Source organism: Balaenoptera borealis (genome assembly GCF_965194805.1).
Source record: "Balaenoptera borealis genome assembly, chromosome: 16".
In the NCBI taxonomy this organism is placed as follows: Eukaryota; Metazoa; Chordata; class Mammalia; order Artiodactyla; family Balaenopteridae; genus Balaenoptera; species Balaenoptera borealis.
Genome location: NC_138872.1, coordinates 33,355,629 through 33,372,502, shown reverse-complemented (window position 1 = coordinate 33,372,502; position 16,874 = coordinate 33,355,629). Strand labels below are relative to the sequence as shown.

The window sequence follows — 16,874 nt, the reverse complement described above, 5'->3', positions numbered from 1 at the left end:
GTCTGGCCTACCCCAGATGTTGTGATTCCCAGTCTGGAGTTCTTCCCACTATCCAGGCTGTCTCCTCAGCCCTGAAAAATGACCCTTGGCCAACTATTCCCAGAGCTCTCCAGATAATCGGATTTTTAAAGTAATGTCTTATAATAATTTTTGAAACAGGTTCTTCAAGCCTATTTAATCTTTCTCCAGCCTGGGGGAGCAATCTCTTTTCCTGATCTCTTTCTCTTTATATCCTCCACATTCTTTTTTTTTTAATTTAGTTTTTTGGCTGTGTTGGGTCTTTGTTGCTATGCGCAGGCTTTCTCTAGTTGCCGTGAGTGGGGGCTACTCTTCATTGCGGTGTGCAGGCTTCTCATTTTGGTGGCTTCTCTTGTTGTGGAGCACGGGCTCTAGGCGCGCGAGCTCAGTAGTTGTGGCTCATGGGCTTAGTTGCTCCGCGGCATGTGGGATCTTCCTGGGCCAGGGTTTGAACCTGTGTCCCCTGCCTTGGCAGGCAGATTCTTAACCACTGTGCCACCAGGGAAGCCCTCTCCACATTCTTTTATTTCAGATGTTTGCTCTTTTCCTTTTTTTTTTTTTTCATTTCTGTATCCAAACATCAACAAACCAACAAATCTTAGTGCTGTATTTTAGAATTCACTTTGAAGAATGGATCTAAAAGTCACACTCCTCCCTATTAGCCCAAAGGAAGCTGAGAACATGACACTTTTGGCCTCAGGTGAATCTTTTATTACTTCAAACTGAGACATTTTTTCAAGGACAGTAGCACAGTCATTGTCACAAGCATGTTAATATATCTATTTTTTGATAAAGAATATGCTACAAGTCATGCTATTCATATTTTCAATAACATTCTGGCAAAAATTAAGGACATTTCCAATCGTGTCAAACATTTGATGAACGGTAAATTCTACTTTCTGCCTTTGGGTAAATAAATGGGGTCTTTCAGTGAAGTGGTGGAAAACAGATCATGTGAGGGCTGCTTTTAAAATCTGCCCTTTGCTCCAACGACCATCAGCCCCTTCGGTTACCACTGAATTTCTCAGCTATTTTCTGTAGTTCCAAATCCATCGCAGCCAAGTTTTCAAGTTCTTTTTCCTAGAAAATACAGAAAAGTAGAAGCATGAGGTCCCAGATCAATTTAGCTCTTTGCGTTTTTAGGGAGTATGAACAGAAAGGGGGATTTTTGATATGTTAGAGGCTATAGGAGATACCCGACATCAGTGGTTTTCAAAGTGTGGTTTCTTGACCTGCAGCATCAGCATCACCAGGGAACTCGTCAGAAATACAGGTTCTTGGGCCCCACCTGGGACCTACCTACTGAATCAGAAACTCTAAGGCTAGAAATCCCACATGATTCTGAGGCACATTCAAGTCTGAGAAGCACCAACCTACATAATCAAAATTGGGGGAAAAAAACATTGTTAAGGAAGGTAAAGCTCTGGTAATGTTACTTCTCCTACACGTAGATGTCTGACTGTTATAGGCCAGGAGATGACAGAGATAGAACTAAGCAACTAACTTCTGTATCACCTGTTCTCTCCTACCCTGGGAAATAGTGATGAAAAGTCAAATGATCAAGGAGAAGACACTAGACCAGTGGTTTTCAACCTTGGCTGAACATGGAAACCGCCTGGGAGCTTTAAAACATCCTGATGCCCAGGCAGCATCCAGTACCAAACAGAATCTCTGGGTGTGGGTCCCAGATGCCAGTAATTTTTCAGGCTCTCCAGGTGATGACAACGTGTGGCCGAGGTTGAGGAGCACTGCAGCACTGCAGCACTGCAGTGGGAGGAAGTGAACAGGGATGTGGACGATGGCTAGACGCCAGGTGGAAATCAAACCCAGAGGTTGTCTCCGCTCCGTTACTAGGCATCCAGTCCCACGGTGATTAATTCCCATCCATGTCTCCCCATAATATCAGACAGTCTTGTGTATAACATATTAAAATTAACCACCGGAAGTCAGTTTTAAGCAAAAGCCCCACACCATACCTCTTCCTCCGTCAGAACTCCTTGGCCAGCCCTCTCCTCTTCATTTTCTGCTGCGTGGCGATGGCCCATCTGCTCCTCCGAGTCATAGAAGTCCGGGAACTCAGCCGACTTCTTCCTGTAGTGAAGGAGCTGGTCCAGTTCGGCCACTCTGTCATACTGCCTTTTCAGATCCAGTTTGGGGGCCAGGTTTCTCTTCTCATACCCCCAGTTTACATCCTCCTCAAAGGGCTTTTTCTCCCACCAGTCATAGTTGTATTCTGGGAAGAAATTCTTCTCATTCAAGGTCAGCCCGTTCTCCTCTTCGCCCTCAAGAAAACTGTCATCCATGTGGTCTTTTCTCTCAAACCGGCTGCTCTTCCACTGGGGAGGGCCGTAGTACGGACTGGCAAGCTCCCCTAATGTCTTCTTGTCGGTGATGTGATGGGGAGCATGCGGTTTGCCTCGAAGCCTAGCTTCTTCCCTGTTCTCTTCAGCGTCTTGCGGGTCCCCCAGCTGCGGCCACTTCCCCCGGGCTCCTTCCTCACCCTTTTCCTCATCATAGTCGAGGTAATTTCTCAACTCGCCTGGTGGATGCCGCCTCGCCTTGTCCGTCTGGCTTTCCTGAGCACGGTGGTGTGCTTCACCCAAGAACCGTTTCTCTTCTGTTTGGTGTGGCGTGGAGTAGGCTCCCGGCTCCCCTCCCCGGGCTCTGTGGCGGGGTCCCCCCTCCTGGCCTCTCTCTTCCTCGCTCTCCTCGTCATAGCCGTGCGCCATGCTATTCAGCTCTAGGCTGAGGCCTTTCCTCCTGTCCTCCTGTTCCGGGCTCTCCTCGCTGGGAGGCCTGGGAGCCCGGGCAGCCGGGTGACTCCTCACTTCCTCCCCGTATTCAGCTTCTTCCTCCGAAGCCCTGGAGATGGTTGGATGGCGGGCTCTCTTTTCCCCTGAGCCGGCTGTGCCCACGTGGGGCTCCTCCCGGGAGTACCCCCTTCCCTCAGTGGGAGGATTCCCTTCCTGAGAGGACCTGTCGGGCCTGCTCCTCCCGTGGTGGTGTCTTGGCCTCGAGCGTCGCTTGTCCACCTCGGGGCTGACATCCTCCTCGCTCTCCTCGGGTCCTTCCTGGCGCTCGGGGTGGCTTTGCGGCTCTCGGGGCCCATTCTCCTGGCTCCCGGTCTCCTCTCCACTCTCCTGGCTGCTCCTCTCCCGGCTGTGCGACTTCTCAAGGCTCCCCGCAGACTGCGTATCGTATCTGGACACTAACTCCCCTTTCTTAGCTGGAGTCTGGTTTCTGTGGCTGAGAAGAGCAGTTTGTGCCTCTCCTGGCCCTCCAGGGTGTCTCTCCTCACTGCCGTCTTCCACACGCTCCCTTTTCTGATATTCCTCCGCCTCCTCTTCCTCCCTGTCGTGTCCCTTGCTCTTCTCAGAATGGCGTGTCTTTGCTTCTTTGGCCACTTGGCTGCCTTGGGGCTCGCCTGCCCGCTCTCGGCTGTGCCCACCGCCCTCTGTGTCTGCCACTGTCTGGCCTTGGGCGTCCTCCTCCCCTGCGTCCTCCCTACTGGAGGTCCTGGGGGTTTCTGAGGCGTCAGCTGGGTCTCTTAACAATCTCACTTCAAACCTTGTGTTTTCATTTTCACTTTTCTCTTCATCTTTGAGCTGTTTTCCACCTGTAATGAAAATAAAAAAGAGTACGTATCACTTCAGAATTGTTTGTGGTTCAGTAAGCACAGCCTCAGTGATCACTACAAATCCTAAAAATCCTGAAAATCCTTGGGTAATTTTTTAAGTTAATAAAGAATATATTCAGATTATTATTATTATTATTTTTTTTACTCAGATTATTTTTAAAAGAAATGGTATGGGGACTTCCCTGGTGGTCCAGCAGTTAAGACTCCACACCCCCAGTGCAGGGGGCCAGGGTTCGATCCCTGGTCAGGGAACTAGATCCCGCCTGCTGCAACCAAGATCCCACATGCTGCAACTAAGATCCAGCGCAGCCAAATAAATAAATAAATATTAAAAAAAAGAAAGAAAGAAATGGTATGAAAACTCCTTAGCTGTGTTTAAAGCTGATAATAAATTCTCTGCATATTTATTTTTTCATAACACCCAACAAGCATCTTTCAATGACCAAATTGAAATCCAAATATAGGTTTATAAAATACTAGAATTTAGAACCAGAAGACACCTTAGAATTTGTGTATTTCAACCTCCTCTTTTTGTGGACAGAGACACTGAGGCTCAGAGAGGTGTAATTCAGGACCATTCTTTCCATGTTTGCTCTAAGTAGGGGTTTAAAAGTTAGCGTTGTGTAAATGGTTCCCATAGAATCCAGCTAAATGAAGTTAAATGCCCAAAATGGGAAATATCAGATTCAACAAAGGATTAAAAATTTTTAAAATTAGTTTATCAGACTTCTATTGTCCAGTCAACTGTGTAGATGCAACTTAGCAGTAAGTGACAATAAAACTTAGTAATTGGTGATAAGCAGGGTGTTTGTTTCTTCCCTGAGAAAACTGCACAGCAGTGGAAAGGACCATGTCCTTCCCTCACTCAGGTCCCATCCACCCCACATGTTCTCAAATGTTGAGAATGAACTTCAGTAAACTGAGTTATCTTTGTATTGCACAAATCAACAGTACACAGTATAACTGACATTTTAATTGAATGCTGTTTTTTCTCATCTTTTCCAAATGTTGACAGCATCTTCACTAAATCCTCCTTAACTCAAGGACATCCTGTGAAAGAAGATATGCAGTTAACACTGTCTGAGTTGTTAGCTGGGAGGGCTTGGGTTTCAACTGATGTCACTGAGTTCATATAGAACACCTGAAGCCAAGGCTGCTCACAGCTCTAGGCTGACGTCTGCGCCATCCATGGTGGGGGCCACCAAACCTTTGTGGCTACTGAGGACTTGAAATGTGGCTGGTCCAGACTGAGACATGCTGTAAATGTAAGAAACCACCAGATTTCAGACTTCAGATGAAAAACAAGAATGTAAAATATCTCAAATTTTCATATTGATTATATGTTGGAATGATAATATTTTGGATGTATAAGATAATATATATTATAAACATATTGTATGTACAAATTATATATTGAATAAAATAAACTGGACAAAATTAAATGTATTATTAAAATTAATTTCACCTGTCTCTTTTTACTTTTTTAATGTGGCTACTGGAAAATTTGGAATTATATTTGTGGTTCACATGATATTTCTATTGAATGGCTCTTGATGAGTCATTTTGAACTGACATTTGCAAAATAGAAAAAATTGGTCTGTTTTGTAAAAATGTCCAAGAAATAGCAGACAGTCTATTCCTCTCTGCTTAAAAGCCCAGCCTGGCATGATAATATTTTCATGTTTTATGAGGCAACTGAAATGTCCCTGACCTTTCACACCCAGACACCTGAGGGCTGGCCCCTCACCAGTGCCTTTGCCTTTTAAGAGCCAGTGGTGGTGTGTGCAGCACTGAGGCAGGGCTGACCAGGTAGGCACAGGTAAGCAGGGAGGCTTTGAGCAGATACTGATGTCATCCAGACAGAATCTCAGCTTCCCGGGGCAGAGGCTGTGTGGCCCCTTTCCTACTGCCTGCCGGTCAAGAAGAGAAGTATTTTTATTTTTTCCAGGTTAAATGTGTGTTGCTTGTAGCAGCTTGCCTGAGGCTTAGCACTTCCTCCTAAATTTAGCTTTAAGTCCCCTCAGGTGAGATCTGAGGAGGGCTGTGATTAGCAGCATACAGTCTTGTCAATCTGTAAAACCAAGGTGTGAAGCTCACTCTTACTTCAAGTAAAAAGTGGAAAATGCACCTTCCATCCCTAGCTATCATGTTGCAAAGATGACCAGATCAAAGAGATTCTTATACCTGTTAAGAAATTGGACTATGAATTCCCTAAGGTCTCTTCAAGCCATGAAACAATGATTCTTCCCTGCTCCCCAAATGTTCGTTTGCTCAGTAAGCGTGTGCTCACTCCAGAGATGTGCTGGAGAGAGTGGGAGTGGAGACAGAGATGGGCTGGGGATGGGAGGGAGGCTACATGAAGGAATTCATCCAGCTTGTTGGCAGAAAGCTCCACCAGTCCTGTGATCAGCATGACATTTCAGCAGGAGAGAGAAAACCAGAATAGGACAGAAGTGTGGACAAAGAATGTCGCCTGCCAAATCAGTAAACAAAGGATGTCCTGGCCATCTAGGCACTGCAGCCACACCTAACTGTGTACCCAGAGGGGATTCAGGATGGAAAAAAACAAGATAATTAACGTGCATATCAGAGGAATGACTTCAATAAGCCCAGACTCTTGCATCTTCCCATACCTAGAAAAGTGCTAAATTCGTTAACTTAAGATGTCTGGTTTTCTTTAATTAACAGTAATATTTTGATGTTCTGACTATCTGGTTTTTATTGCAAAAACGCCTATATATCCTGGCTCCTCCCTTACCTCTTCAAAACAGTCCCTCAGACTGTATCTGGGAGGTTTTCTCCTGAGCTTAAGTCCTTAGTATGTCCATGGAATAAAATATAAATCTCAAATTTTAGGTTGTGCTTTTTTTTTTTTTTTTTCAGTCAACAGAAGTTATGAACTGGTAGCCCAAAGGTGAATTCTATTTGGCCTAAATAACATTTTTAGTAAATTTGAATTCAGAGGCAATACTTAAATACTAGGAGATATTGCTTAGATATCCAAATTTTAAATTCTTTTGAAAAATCCCAAGATCTGGTAACAGAATCTATATTTCTCTCACAATAGGTTTCAAGCTGAGAAAAATCTACTCCTCCTTAGAAGGGGCATGTATCCTCCAGTTCGTGAGTCACTTCCTGTCCTGTTTTATTCCTTTTCTCTTATGTGTTTGCCTGGCCCCGGCTGGTGTTTAAGTCTGCAACCCCGAAGGAGCTCAAATATCCCTAATCTCAGTATTTAATGGCTCTCTGGGTATGATGTCTCCAAGGTCCTGATAGACATGGGTCATTTGATTTTTACCAGTTTTCCTGGGGCTCTCTCAAGAGACTCAAAAGACCCCAGGGCACAATCAGTGATGAGCAGAGGCTAGAATCCTACCTGAGAGCTAAGAATATGATCTTGGCAGTTAGCAAAGCCCTACAATGAACAACTCTTCCTAAGCAATCTTGGTTCTTTGATGACCTAGTATGACAGACCCAAAACTTCTGCATCCATCTGGTAAACAAAGAAAGGGGAAGGGAGATAACGAGATGGGTTTGCCCAAAGGAGCAGCCTTTAGTCCCTTCCTGGAGACCCACCCTGCTCTCACTTATTCCCTGCAATGGCTAATATGCTCATTCTAACAAGATCATTCCTGTAATTGCTGGAAAAGAAAGTTGGGGAGAAATTCAGAAAGAGGCAGGTAGGCTGGGAGTGGTAGAGAAGCTTCCTTCCACTGTGCATGGGTCTCCTACAGTCTCAGGCCCCCACACCTACTATGGTTATCCTGAAGCCCCCAATAGTGGATTGAGTCCCCGCAGGTTACTCTTTGGGCTAGTCACTCATACTTGTTATAATTTTATGCATGGGCCTCATGTGCAGCAACAGGAAGAGAGTATTATCTTGCAATAGGAGATTTTGAAGGTGAAAAGAAAAAAGAAAATCCACTCTTCTCAGCCTGACCAAAAATTTAAAAGCAGAGAAAGGTGTTAAAGAGAACAGAGCTTTTCGGATTTGTTTGAATCAGTTTGACTTCATGCTAAAAGAGATGCATAGTTTTTGTTTTTGTTTTGGCCATGCTGTGCGGCATGCGGGATCTTAGTTCCCCAACCAGGGATCGAACCCGTGCCCCCTGCACTGAGAGCACAGAGTCTTAACCACTGGACCGCCAGGGAAGTCCCAGAGATGCATAGTTTTGTCAAATTTACCTCTTCATGTCAACTTCCAATGGATACTGCTCGTATCACTGTTCAAATTTTGTTTTCAACCTAAGCTGTTTTGTATAGAGGAACATTCCAATCTAGACCCAGAAGGCCATTGCTCTGACTCCTTGGATGCTCTAAGTCTACCCCCACCCCTTCCAGTTCTCAGGCCTGGAACTCCTGACACCATTTGGTATTACCTCTCATTCTATCAAGCTATGCATTAAAATGGCTTAGCCAATCGGTCATGTACACAGGCCAGAAGTTTCCCAGTCACCTTTCCAAACTTCTAACTCCTCATTGTCAGAAGAATAGAAGGTAAAGGGAAGAGTAATTTTTGTCTCCTTCTATCCTTTCATCTTCCATTGCTTCCAGAACACTTTGCCCCCCTGTCTAATCACAAACAAGCACACCCCATACCTCCCTCCACCCAAATGAAAGCCTGTTTTAAAATTCCAAACTCTCGAACCAAGGAATTTAAGAACTATATAGACAGCTCACAGACTATCATTGAGTTCAACTCCCTCATTTTATTTTGAGGAAATAAGCCCAGAGAGGCAAGGGGTCTTCCCCATGGTAACACAGCTATTAAGTGGCAGAGCAGGGTTTGGAAGCCATATGTTATCTCCCCAGATACTGATCTAGCCTGTAGTCTTCCTACTGCATCATGCCCCTGGTTCATATGGAGGTAAACTGGAAGGTGAAACAGAGGGAGCAAGAGAAAGAACTACTCAAGGGACAAAGATCTCCTGCAGTGGAGGATACTTACTCTTCTTCAGGACTTGTCGGCACTCAGGGGTGATGGGTGGAGTGTTGGACTTCGACAAGGCATTTGAGAGGACCTCGATGATGCAGCGAGTCACCTAGGGGGAAACCAGAAAGCAGGTTGGCAAAGCTGGTATCACTGGGATGCCCGACTACTTAACCCAGAGCTGCTGTCAAGAGAGGCTTGGCTATGTGACCTGTACCGATGCAGACCTCTTGGGTCAGGAATGTAGACTTACATATAGGACTGTAATGAAACCTCCCAGGCCTCCCCACAGAGCAATGCAAGAAGGCACTGGGTCAAGACTATCCAGAGAAGAGAAATAAACACCCATTTCTGAACAGATTCAAAGGAAAACAGTGTGATGAGAGCTATCCTCAGGGGCACTAAAACATCCAGGAAGGAGGTAAAAGCCCAGGGCAGGAGGGACATCACTTGCTCCCATTTCCTCATTGTTGTTTGTCTATTTTTGTTTTTTATTTTGTTTAGTTTGATGAGATAAAGGGTGGGAGAATCCAGAGTCTAGATATAAGTCTAGATTCCAGACTTCCATTTCAACTTACCATTTCTTCACTGTGGTTCCTGATGTCCACTGGCACAGAACTGACAGCTTTGAAAGAAAAAAAGAATGGGAAGTGAGTTGATTTTTGGAAGCTGTGTGTCCCCAAACTCACAAAATCACCCCACCCCGAGCATATTACTTGGAGGGAGGGGCAAAGTCAGAGCTGAGCAGAGTGGAGAGAGTTGGGGATGTCTGTCCCAGGGACCAGAATTGCCCCAGTTGCACACACACACAGACACACACAGACACACACACACAGCTGTTTCCCCTAGCAATGTCATAAACATGATTTGAAAATGAATGCTATCTTATATCCAATATAAATCAAATCCACACAAGGGGAGCTTCTGGGATGCTGGCAATGTTCTGTTTTTGATCTGGGTGCTGATTACACAGGTGTGCTTGAGGAGGGAAAAATTCAGTAAGCTGTATACTTATGATCTATATGAAGTTTTCTGTACATATATTATATGTCAATAAAAAGTTTAAAACAAACCTAGTTTAAATGAAACCGGGGTGCCCTCCTCAACCCTTCTGCCTACTCAAAATGGGTACAGATCTGTGATTCCCTTTGCCTTTTCCTGTCCCCAAGAAAATATTCTCCCTGAAACTCACTTCCTTTACAAAAATGTGGTTATGATTATCTTATATAATTAATTACCTCGTTTTACCCCCAAGCCTTTTCTTGGACAAGCATGCTGATGTGTCTCTATCAGTGTTGTTTCCCTTCCCCCATGTTGTCTGCAGCCATGTAAAGAATATGGGAGGTATCTAATTTTACCAGGACATTGTCGAGTCCGTAATATCATACGCAAATAGGTGTTTAACAGATGGTTCATGAGGATATTGCAGAAAGATAAATTTTAATTTATTTAAATTAAATTTCATGAGATTCTGCTTATTTTAAACCAGGGATTGAAGTGATCGAAGTGCCTTTGTCATCTTAGGAAATGCTTCAGGTGTTTTTAATTTTACAGTGCTTTTTTTTTTTTTTTTTCTTTTTCAAAGTTGCTTTGATTCTTTTATCTTTCACTTTGACTTTGTTTTGTCTAAGCCCTTTCCACTGGAGGAGCTCAAAGCGTTTACATATATGCCCATCTCTACAGTTCTCCTGACACTCCCTAGAGGAGAAACTGCTATTATGGCTGGAGAAGCTCAGTGCAGAAGATTCTTCCAGGTCTCTGAGACAAGTGAAGAGCTACTTGGAGCAAGAGCAAAACTCTCAGACATCAGAGATGGAAGCTGCTCAAATGCTGTTTCTTATTACCAGCAACCTGACCTTTCCTCCCCAAATATTTGCTTTCCAATCTCTTTACCTCCTCCCAATCAATTACATATCATAGGGCTCAATCTAGACATAAAACTCCTATTTCATTTGTTCACCTTACTGAATTTTCCTTTTCAAAGCACAGCCTGGGATCTACTTCAATTGTTTCAAGAGGCCCAAAGTTATGCAGCATGTTAAAATCACTGGTAAAATATTTAAGAGGTGATTAACAAGGTATGACCCCACTATCTTCCTGAAATGTAGTTCAGACAAGATCTGGATGGCCACCTTTGGTACTCAGGGTCCAATATGCTGGGCCATTATTTTATCCCCCAAATGGCTGTTATTTGAGAACATTCCCACTTTGGCACTTACTCTTCCCACCTGAGATCTGTAAAATGCTCTGAAAAGAAATAACTGAGAGAATTACTTCTGTCATAAACTAGAAGGTGCCTTTTAAAATTCTAGCTTTACTAAACTTTCTTTGGTAAATGCAGTTTCTTGCTAATAACTTTTCTCTTCTTTTTCCACAAATGTTTAATAGGTGCTATTATTAACTACTGATATTGCTGAAGTAGTAACAGTCATCTGATTTGAGGGGAGAGGAATATTTTTCTTTTGTGACTCTAAACAATTTGTAGCTCATGTTTGTTTTTACAGAACAATCCTGTTTCCTAATTGAGGCTCTTCAGACATCTTTTTGATGGAAAGGAACTAAGGTCTCCTTATGGAAGCATATTATGCATCTAGTGAGACATCTAAGTTCCATTGTATTTCTTCCAATAGAATCTGTGGCAGCAACGTAATAACCGAAGGTATGTTGATACCCCTAAAGTAGTTTAACTTATTTTTGTAAAAGTTAACATTAAGGGTGCACAAAAGAAAACCCAATAATAGTGATAATAGTGAAGTAGTCAAATGGCAGAAAATTTTTCAAATAATATCATATGATAAATCTGAGAATAACTTCCAAAGTATTAATATTCCATAAGACTACCAAACTAAGGTTTCATCCCAGAATGAAAATACAGCTATAAAATAACATGGTACGCAAACTGTGTTTTTTTTTTTTTTTTTTTTTTGGCTGCGTTGGGTCTTTGTTGCTGAGCACAGGCTTTCTCTAGTTGTGGCGAGCGGGGGCTACTATTCGTTGCGGTGCGCAGGCTTCTCATTGCGGTGGCTTCTCCTGTTGTGGAGCACGGCTCTAGGCGCATGGGCTTCAGTAGTTGTGGCACACGGGCTCAGTAGTTGTGGCACACGGGCTTAGTTGCTCCACGGCATGTGGGATCTTCCTGGACCAGGGATCGAACTCATGTCCCCTGCATTGGCAGGTGGATTCTTAACCACTGCACCACCAGGGAAGTCCCCACTAACGCTTTTGGATGCAGAAACCATCTTACCTAGTATATATGAATAGCAAGTAGCTCCTTCACTCATATTAATTTTTAGAGTGCACAACTCCTGTAGAAAGGTGTAGATCTCCCTTCAGAAGTTCATAATGGTAGGAATGAGCCAGATGGTTTCTGCAGGTTTCCTGTGATTTTACTAAATAACAAACTCTGCTTGAAGGCTACCATGTCTAATATCCAAGCATTTGGGGGAGGTGGGAATAGGGAATGCCTGCTAATGCGTATGGAGTTCCTTTCTACCATGATGAAAATGTTCTGAAATGTGATAATCTGTGAATGTACTAAAAATCACTGAATTATGCACTTTAAAAGTGTGGATTTTATGGTGTGTGAATTATAGCTCAGTAAAAAAAATTTTTAAAGAATATAATATCTTGATTTTAGTTGCTGTTAAAATATAAACCCTTCTTAAAATATTATCTTGCATAAGAGCCATAAATATTTTACCACTATAGTTAAATAAGTCTCATAAATGACATTGTTTTTGTGGTCTATAGCACAATGTATAGCACAGATTTAGCTTGTTAAGCAACTCCTTTCTGAAAATATTTTTGACCAGGAAGGACTCTAAACATTCATTTGGTTTTCTTTAATTAAATCGAGAACATTTATAGGCAATTTGTAAGAGTGACAAGAATTTTAGAAAATTCTGAATGTATGTAGTTTGCAATAAAATAAATTACCAGTGACTTTCATTTTCTCTTTGGGATCCCATAATTGCTGTCAGTGAAACCCTCATATTCATGGATGGCAATGCCTCAACTCTAGTTAGGAATCTCAATCTCAGATAAGAACAATATTCTCTGAGGTCATTAAGACAGCTAAAAAAAACCCCTCCAATTTAGTCTGGTGGTGGCATATTTACTTCTCAATGGACTCGTGGATTTTACATCAACACACACACACACACACACACACACACACACACACACACACACACACACACTTTTCCCCCAAATCTCCAAATCTCCAAAGATCATTTCTTTGAGATTCAGAGTAGTTTGAAAGATCAATCCCATAATTTTCCACACATAAAGAGGCACTGTCAAATATCTACTACTTAAAATTTTATCCTCCCAAATTGACTAAAACGATTTTTTTTTTTACTACTCTAAAAATATTTTTTGCGGTTATTTTATACTCATTATTTTTCTGGAATACAAAAGTCAAAATATCTCTTGCAGTTTCCATTTGTAACTTAAAGATGGATTAATTTGAATGTGAAATTACCTCTCCCCAGAGACAGAAATACAAAATACAGAAAAATATTACACTAAACCTGTGCATACATATACCTGAACACACATATATGAATGTGTTAAGAAAAAAGATATATCTTATCTACATATATACATGAGACTTACTTTTATCTAATCATGTTTAAATAATAAAATAATAAAATAAATTATACAGTTGCCAACTAATATACTACATGTACTCCTGTCTCTCCGTGGTCATCTGGCTTTAAAAAGCCAAACAAACACTTAATTACAGATACAGAATAAGACTATAAGAGCATCTCTCTAAACAGGTAAAGAGGATGTGACATTTTAGAAGTGAGCACAAAATTTGGGGTTTCCTTGGAGGCGCGGGCACGTCTTCTTTATATCTATTAAAACTGAGACTCTTTTGGTTGGGCTAGGAAGCCCTCTGGCTTTTTCCAAGTCAGACCAACGTCTGGGGAGTTGAAGGGCAATACCCAGGGAAGAGAAGAAAGTAAGAACCTCAAGCAAGAGGGAGACACCATCCACTCAACCCTCCCCGTCTCCCAGTATCCGCCAGTCAGGATGCCCAGAGCGGCCGGAGAGGCAGAGGTTGGCGCTGTCCGCGGTGCTGAACGCCCCACAGTGCCCACTCACCCGCCATCATCGTGGCTCCCAGGAGGCCGAGAAGCACTGCGGGCTGCATGGCCCGGCTCGCCGTAATCTGCGCAGGAGAAGAGGGCGGCGGCTGGCGGTGAGCAGACGTGGACGGAAGGCGAGATGAAGATACTCCGGGAAAATAGCCTTGTATCCTGGCCCCCGCGGTGTGGCGCGGCTGTCGCAGGCCCCGCTCTTTTAAAGAGCAAGCCGGGGCCGCAGGGCCGGGAGGGGCGGGCACCCAGGAGGCGGCGCCCCCTCGCTCAGCCCTGACGTCATGAGGCGGCCCCGGGGGCGGTGGCGCAAGTAGGAAGAAATTTACGCCAGTCCAGTCGCCTTGGTGCTCTGGGTCTTGAGCGGGAGTGGGGAGTTAGGCAGAAGAAGGGGTGTAAGGGTGAGGGGAGGTAGTTAAAATGAGTCGGGGGGAGAGGAGCGAGGTCCTGCTTAGATTGCTCAAGCTTATTTCTCATCTCCCCCGCACCGCACCCGCCCCCAACCTCCATATCTAGAAACATGTGTTTGAGGCTGTGTATGTCTTTTCACTGTTGTCAGTTGGTCGACAGCCAGTTCCTACATTCAGACTTACTTTTCTTTTTTCTCATTATTTTATAAACTTTTTATTATTTCAGATCACCATGTACGGGGCGGGGGGGGGAAGCCTTTGGGAAAAAGATTTCTCAGGAATTCTCTCAAAGCAGGATGACAGAGGAAATCAATATTTTCCTTAGGAAACAGGGCTTTAGAATAAGCATGGTATGAGATAGGGGTACAGTCACTTTTTTTTTTTTAAACCATATCACCACCTAATTGTTCTGGGAATTTTTTTTTTTCCTGAAATGACCATATTTCCCACCTGCTCTGTAGTTTAACTTTGAAAACAACCTGGAGTTTTTTGTATGTGTACGGGTATGTTTCTGGACTGTTCTAGAATATCAGTCCATTCCATTTCAGTGGTCTATTTGTTTATTCTTGGAGCAGTACCATACTTTCTCTATCACCATAGCTTTTAAATAAGTCTTGATATCTGGTGGAAAAGGTCTTCTCACCTTGTTTTTCTTTAGGATGTTATTGGTTATTCTTGGCCCTTTGCATTTTCATATAAATTTTAGAATCAGTTTTCAATTTTCATGAAAAACTCTGAGGATTTTGATAGGAATTGCATCAAATCTATAGATCAATTTGGTAACAGCTGGCATCTTTAATCTGTGGATCAATTTGGGAACAGATGACATCTTTACAATAGTGGGCTGACGTAGCTTTTTGATTGCTGATGTTGTTCTGGATATAATTTTATCTCAAGTTGTACAGAATACTATTATTATAGGAAAAGAAAAGAAGCCATAAGGAAGAACATTTCTCAGGAATGCTCTCAAAGAGGAATTAAGGAGGAAAGCATATCTCCCTTAGGAACCAGGGTTCAGAAAAAAACATAGCTTTGCACATGGCTCCTGAAATAGGTAATCCATCAGGACCCAGCCAGGAAAATGAAACTACCAGAGGGAATTTAATACAGGAAATAATACTCAAGGATTAGAAAAGCTGAAAAGCAAATAGGAGAAAATGAGGAGACGCAGAGATTGTTAACTGCAGGCAGTTGCTACGCCCTGAGGGAATGCTGGGTAAAGAAAGGATGTGTCTTCGCTGGACCCCAGAAACATGGACCACCTGGTAGGAGTGGGAAGCTTTACAAGCTACAAAGGCCATGGGGCCATGGAGGAAGGGAGCTAGAACCACAGAAGAGAAGCAGCCACTGCTAGAGATGCATCCCCTTCCTCCCAAGAAGAGAAAGGGGGATAAAGACCCTGACTTCTCCTTTCTTTCAGTGCAAGTACCTCTTAGTGGCTGAACATACCTGGGAAAGACTGACAGGGAAGACTGTAAAATATAATTTGCAAGGGCCAGTCTCTCCAGCAGTACAGAACAGAGGAAGGAATCAGGAAGCAAACAGGCAAAAAAATGGCATATAGTTCAAAACCACAGGTTAGCAATACAGGTTCTGAATTTAGATTTTTCTCTCAAAATTTATGAATTCATTTCATTTGCATATATAAATGCTTACTATATATCAAGGACTGTAGTATATACATATTACACTGGCTATAGCAGATTACAGGGTTAATCCCAACATTAATGGCAAAAGGAAATATACTCCTCCCCCTGCTCTAGCAGAGTTCACTAGTCAGAGAGTAAAGATGGGAGAAGTGTAGGGTAGACTCCAGGTCTACAGAGGAGGGTGAGAGAGCATGGCATGCCAGGAAAATGGCATTACCATGGAAACTGCTGCCCTGCAGATGTACATCTACAGAATTCCCTGTGTTTGTGGCCAATAAGATAAACATTTATCTCTGTGACTTTAAGGTTTTTTCCTAATAAAGACCATGTCAATAAGTAGTTTTCCTTAGATGATCCTACAATACATTTAGTACCTGGTTTCTTTTGTCAGGTTAGATTCCTAATACATTTTGACATAATTAAGAAATCATGAATCAAATCTTCATCTTAAGAGAAGATAGAAACTATTTTTTTAACCCACTAAATTATGGGTAATATAACTCCATATAGCTTGCAAGAAGATATATATTAACATTTCTAAAAAGAGGTCAAGAGATGGGACTTCCCTGGTGGTCCAGTGGTTAAGACTCCTCGCTCCCAATGCAGAGGGCTCGGGTTTGATCCCTGGTTGGGGAACTAAGATCCTGAATTCTGCACGACACAGCCAAAAAAAAAAAAAAGAGGTCAAGAGATAGAGCTACAACCATTCAGGTGTGACAAAACAGGGGATCTTCCTCTTCAATTGGGGTTTGCAGAAAATTAGATGAACAGGTGCACTTATTTGTTTATATACTGGAGAGAAAGCAAGAAATAGATATTGAGAACTAGGGAAGATAACTATGATTTGGGTCTGATGGGTTGATAAGACCATTAGGTGCTTGACAAATCTATTATAGTTAGCAACATATCGCATGGTAAGGATCTAGAATGAAGGCTGCTTGCTGGTCTCTCATATGTTCCTCCTCCCAACATACACACACACACACAAACACACACACACACACACACACACACACACACACACTGCAGCAGATGCTGCTGGTTTTCTGCCCATTTCCTTAATTTCCCTCATTCTTACCATTTTGGAGCACACTGGCTTGATTTCCAATGGCCAAGATCTGCATT

The 16,874-nt window shown here is 42.9% G+C and overlaps 1 protein-coding gene across 1 annotated transcript; it reads right to left on the bottom strand.

The window, feature by feature from the left end:
- Positions 1 to 706: 706 nt before the first annotated feature.
- On the bottom strand, positions 707 to 13,872 carry CHGB (chromogranin B). The gene is made up of 5 exons (XM_082359068.1): positions 13,698 to 13,872; positions 9,164 to 9,210; positions 8,604 to 8,697; positions 1,995 to 3,634; positions 707 to 1,098 (listed from the first exon to the last, which is right to left on the bottom strand). The coding sequence occupies exons 1-5, from the start codon at positions 13,744 to 13,746 to the stop codon at positions 1,015 to 1,017; spliced, it is 1,914 nt and encodes a 637-aa protein (XP_082215194.1). The 5' UTR covers positions 13,747 to 13,872; the 3' UTR covers positions 707 to 1,014.
- Between the last annotated feature and the right edge of the window lie 3,002 nt (positions 13,873 to 16,874).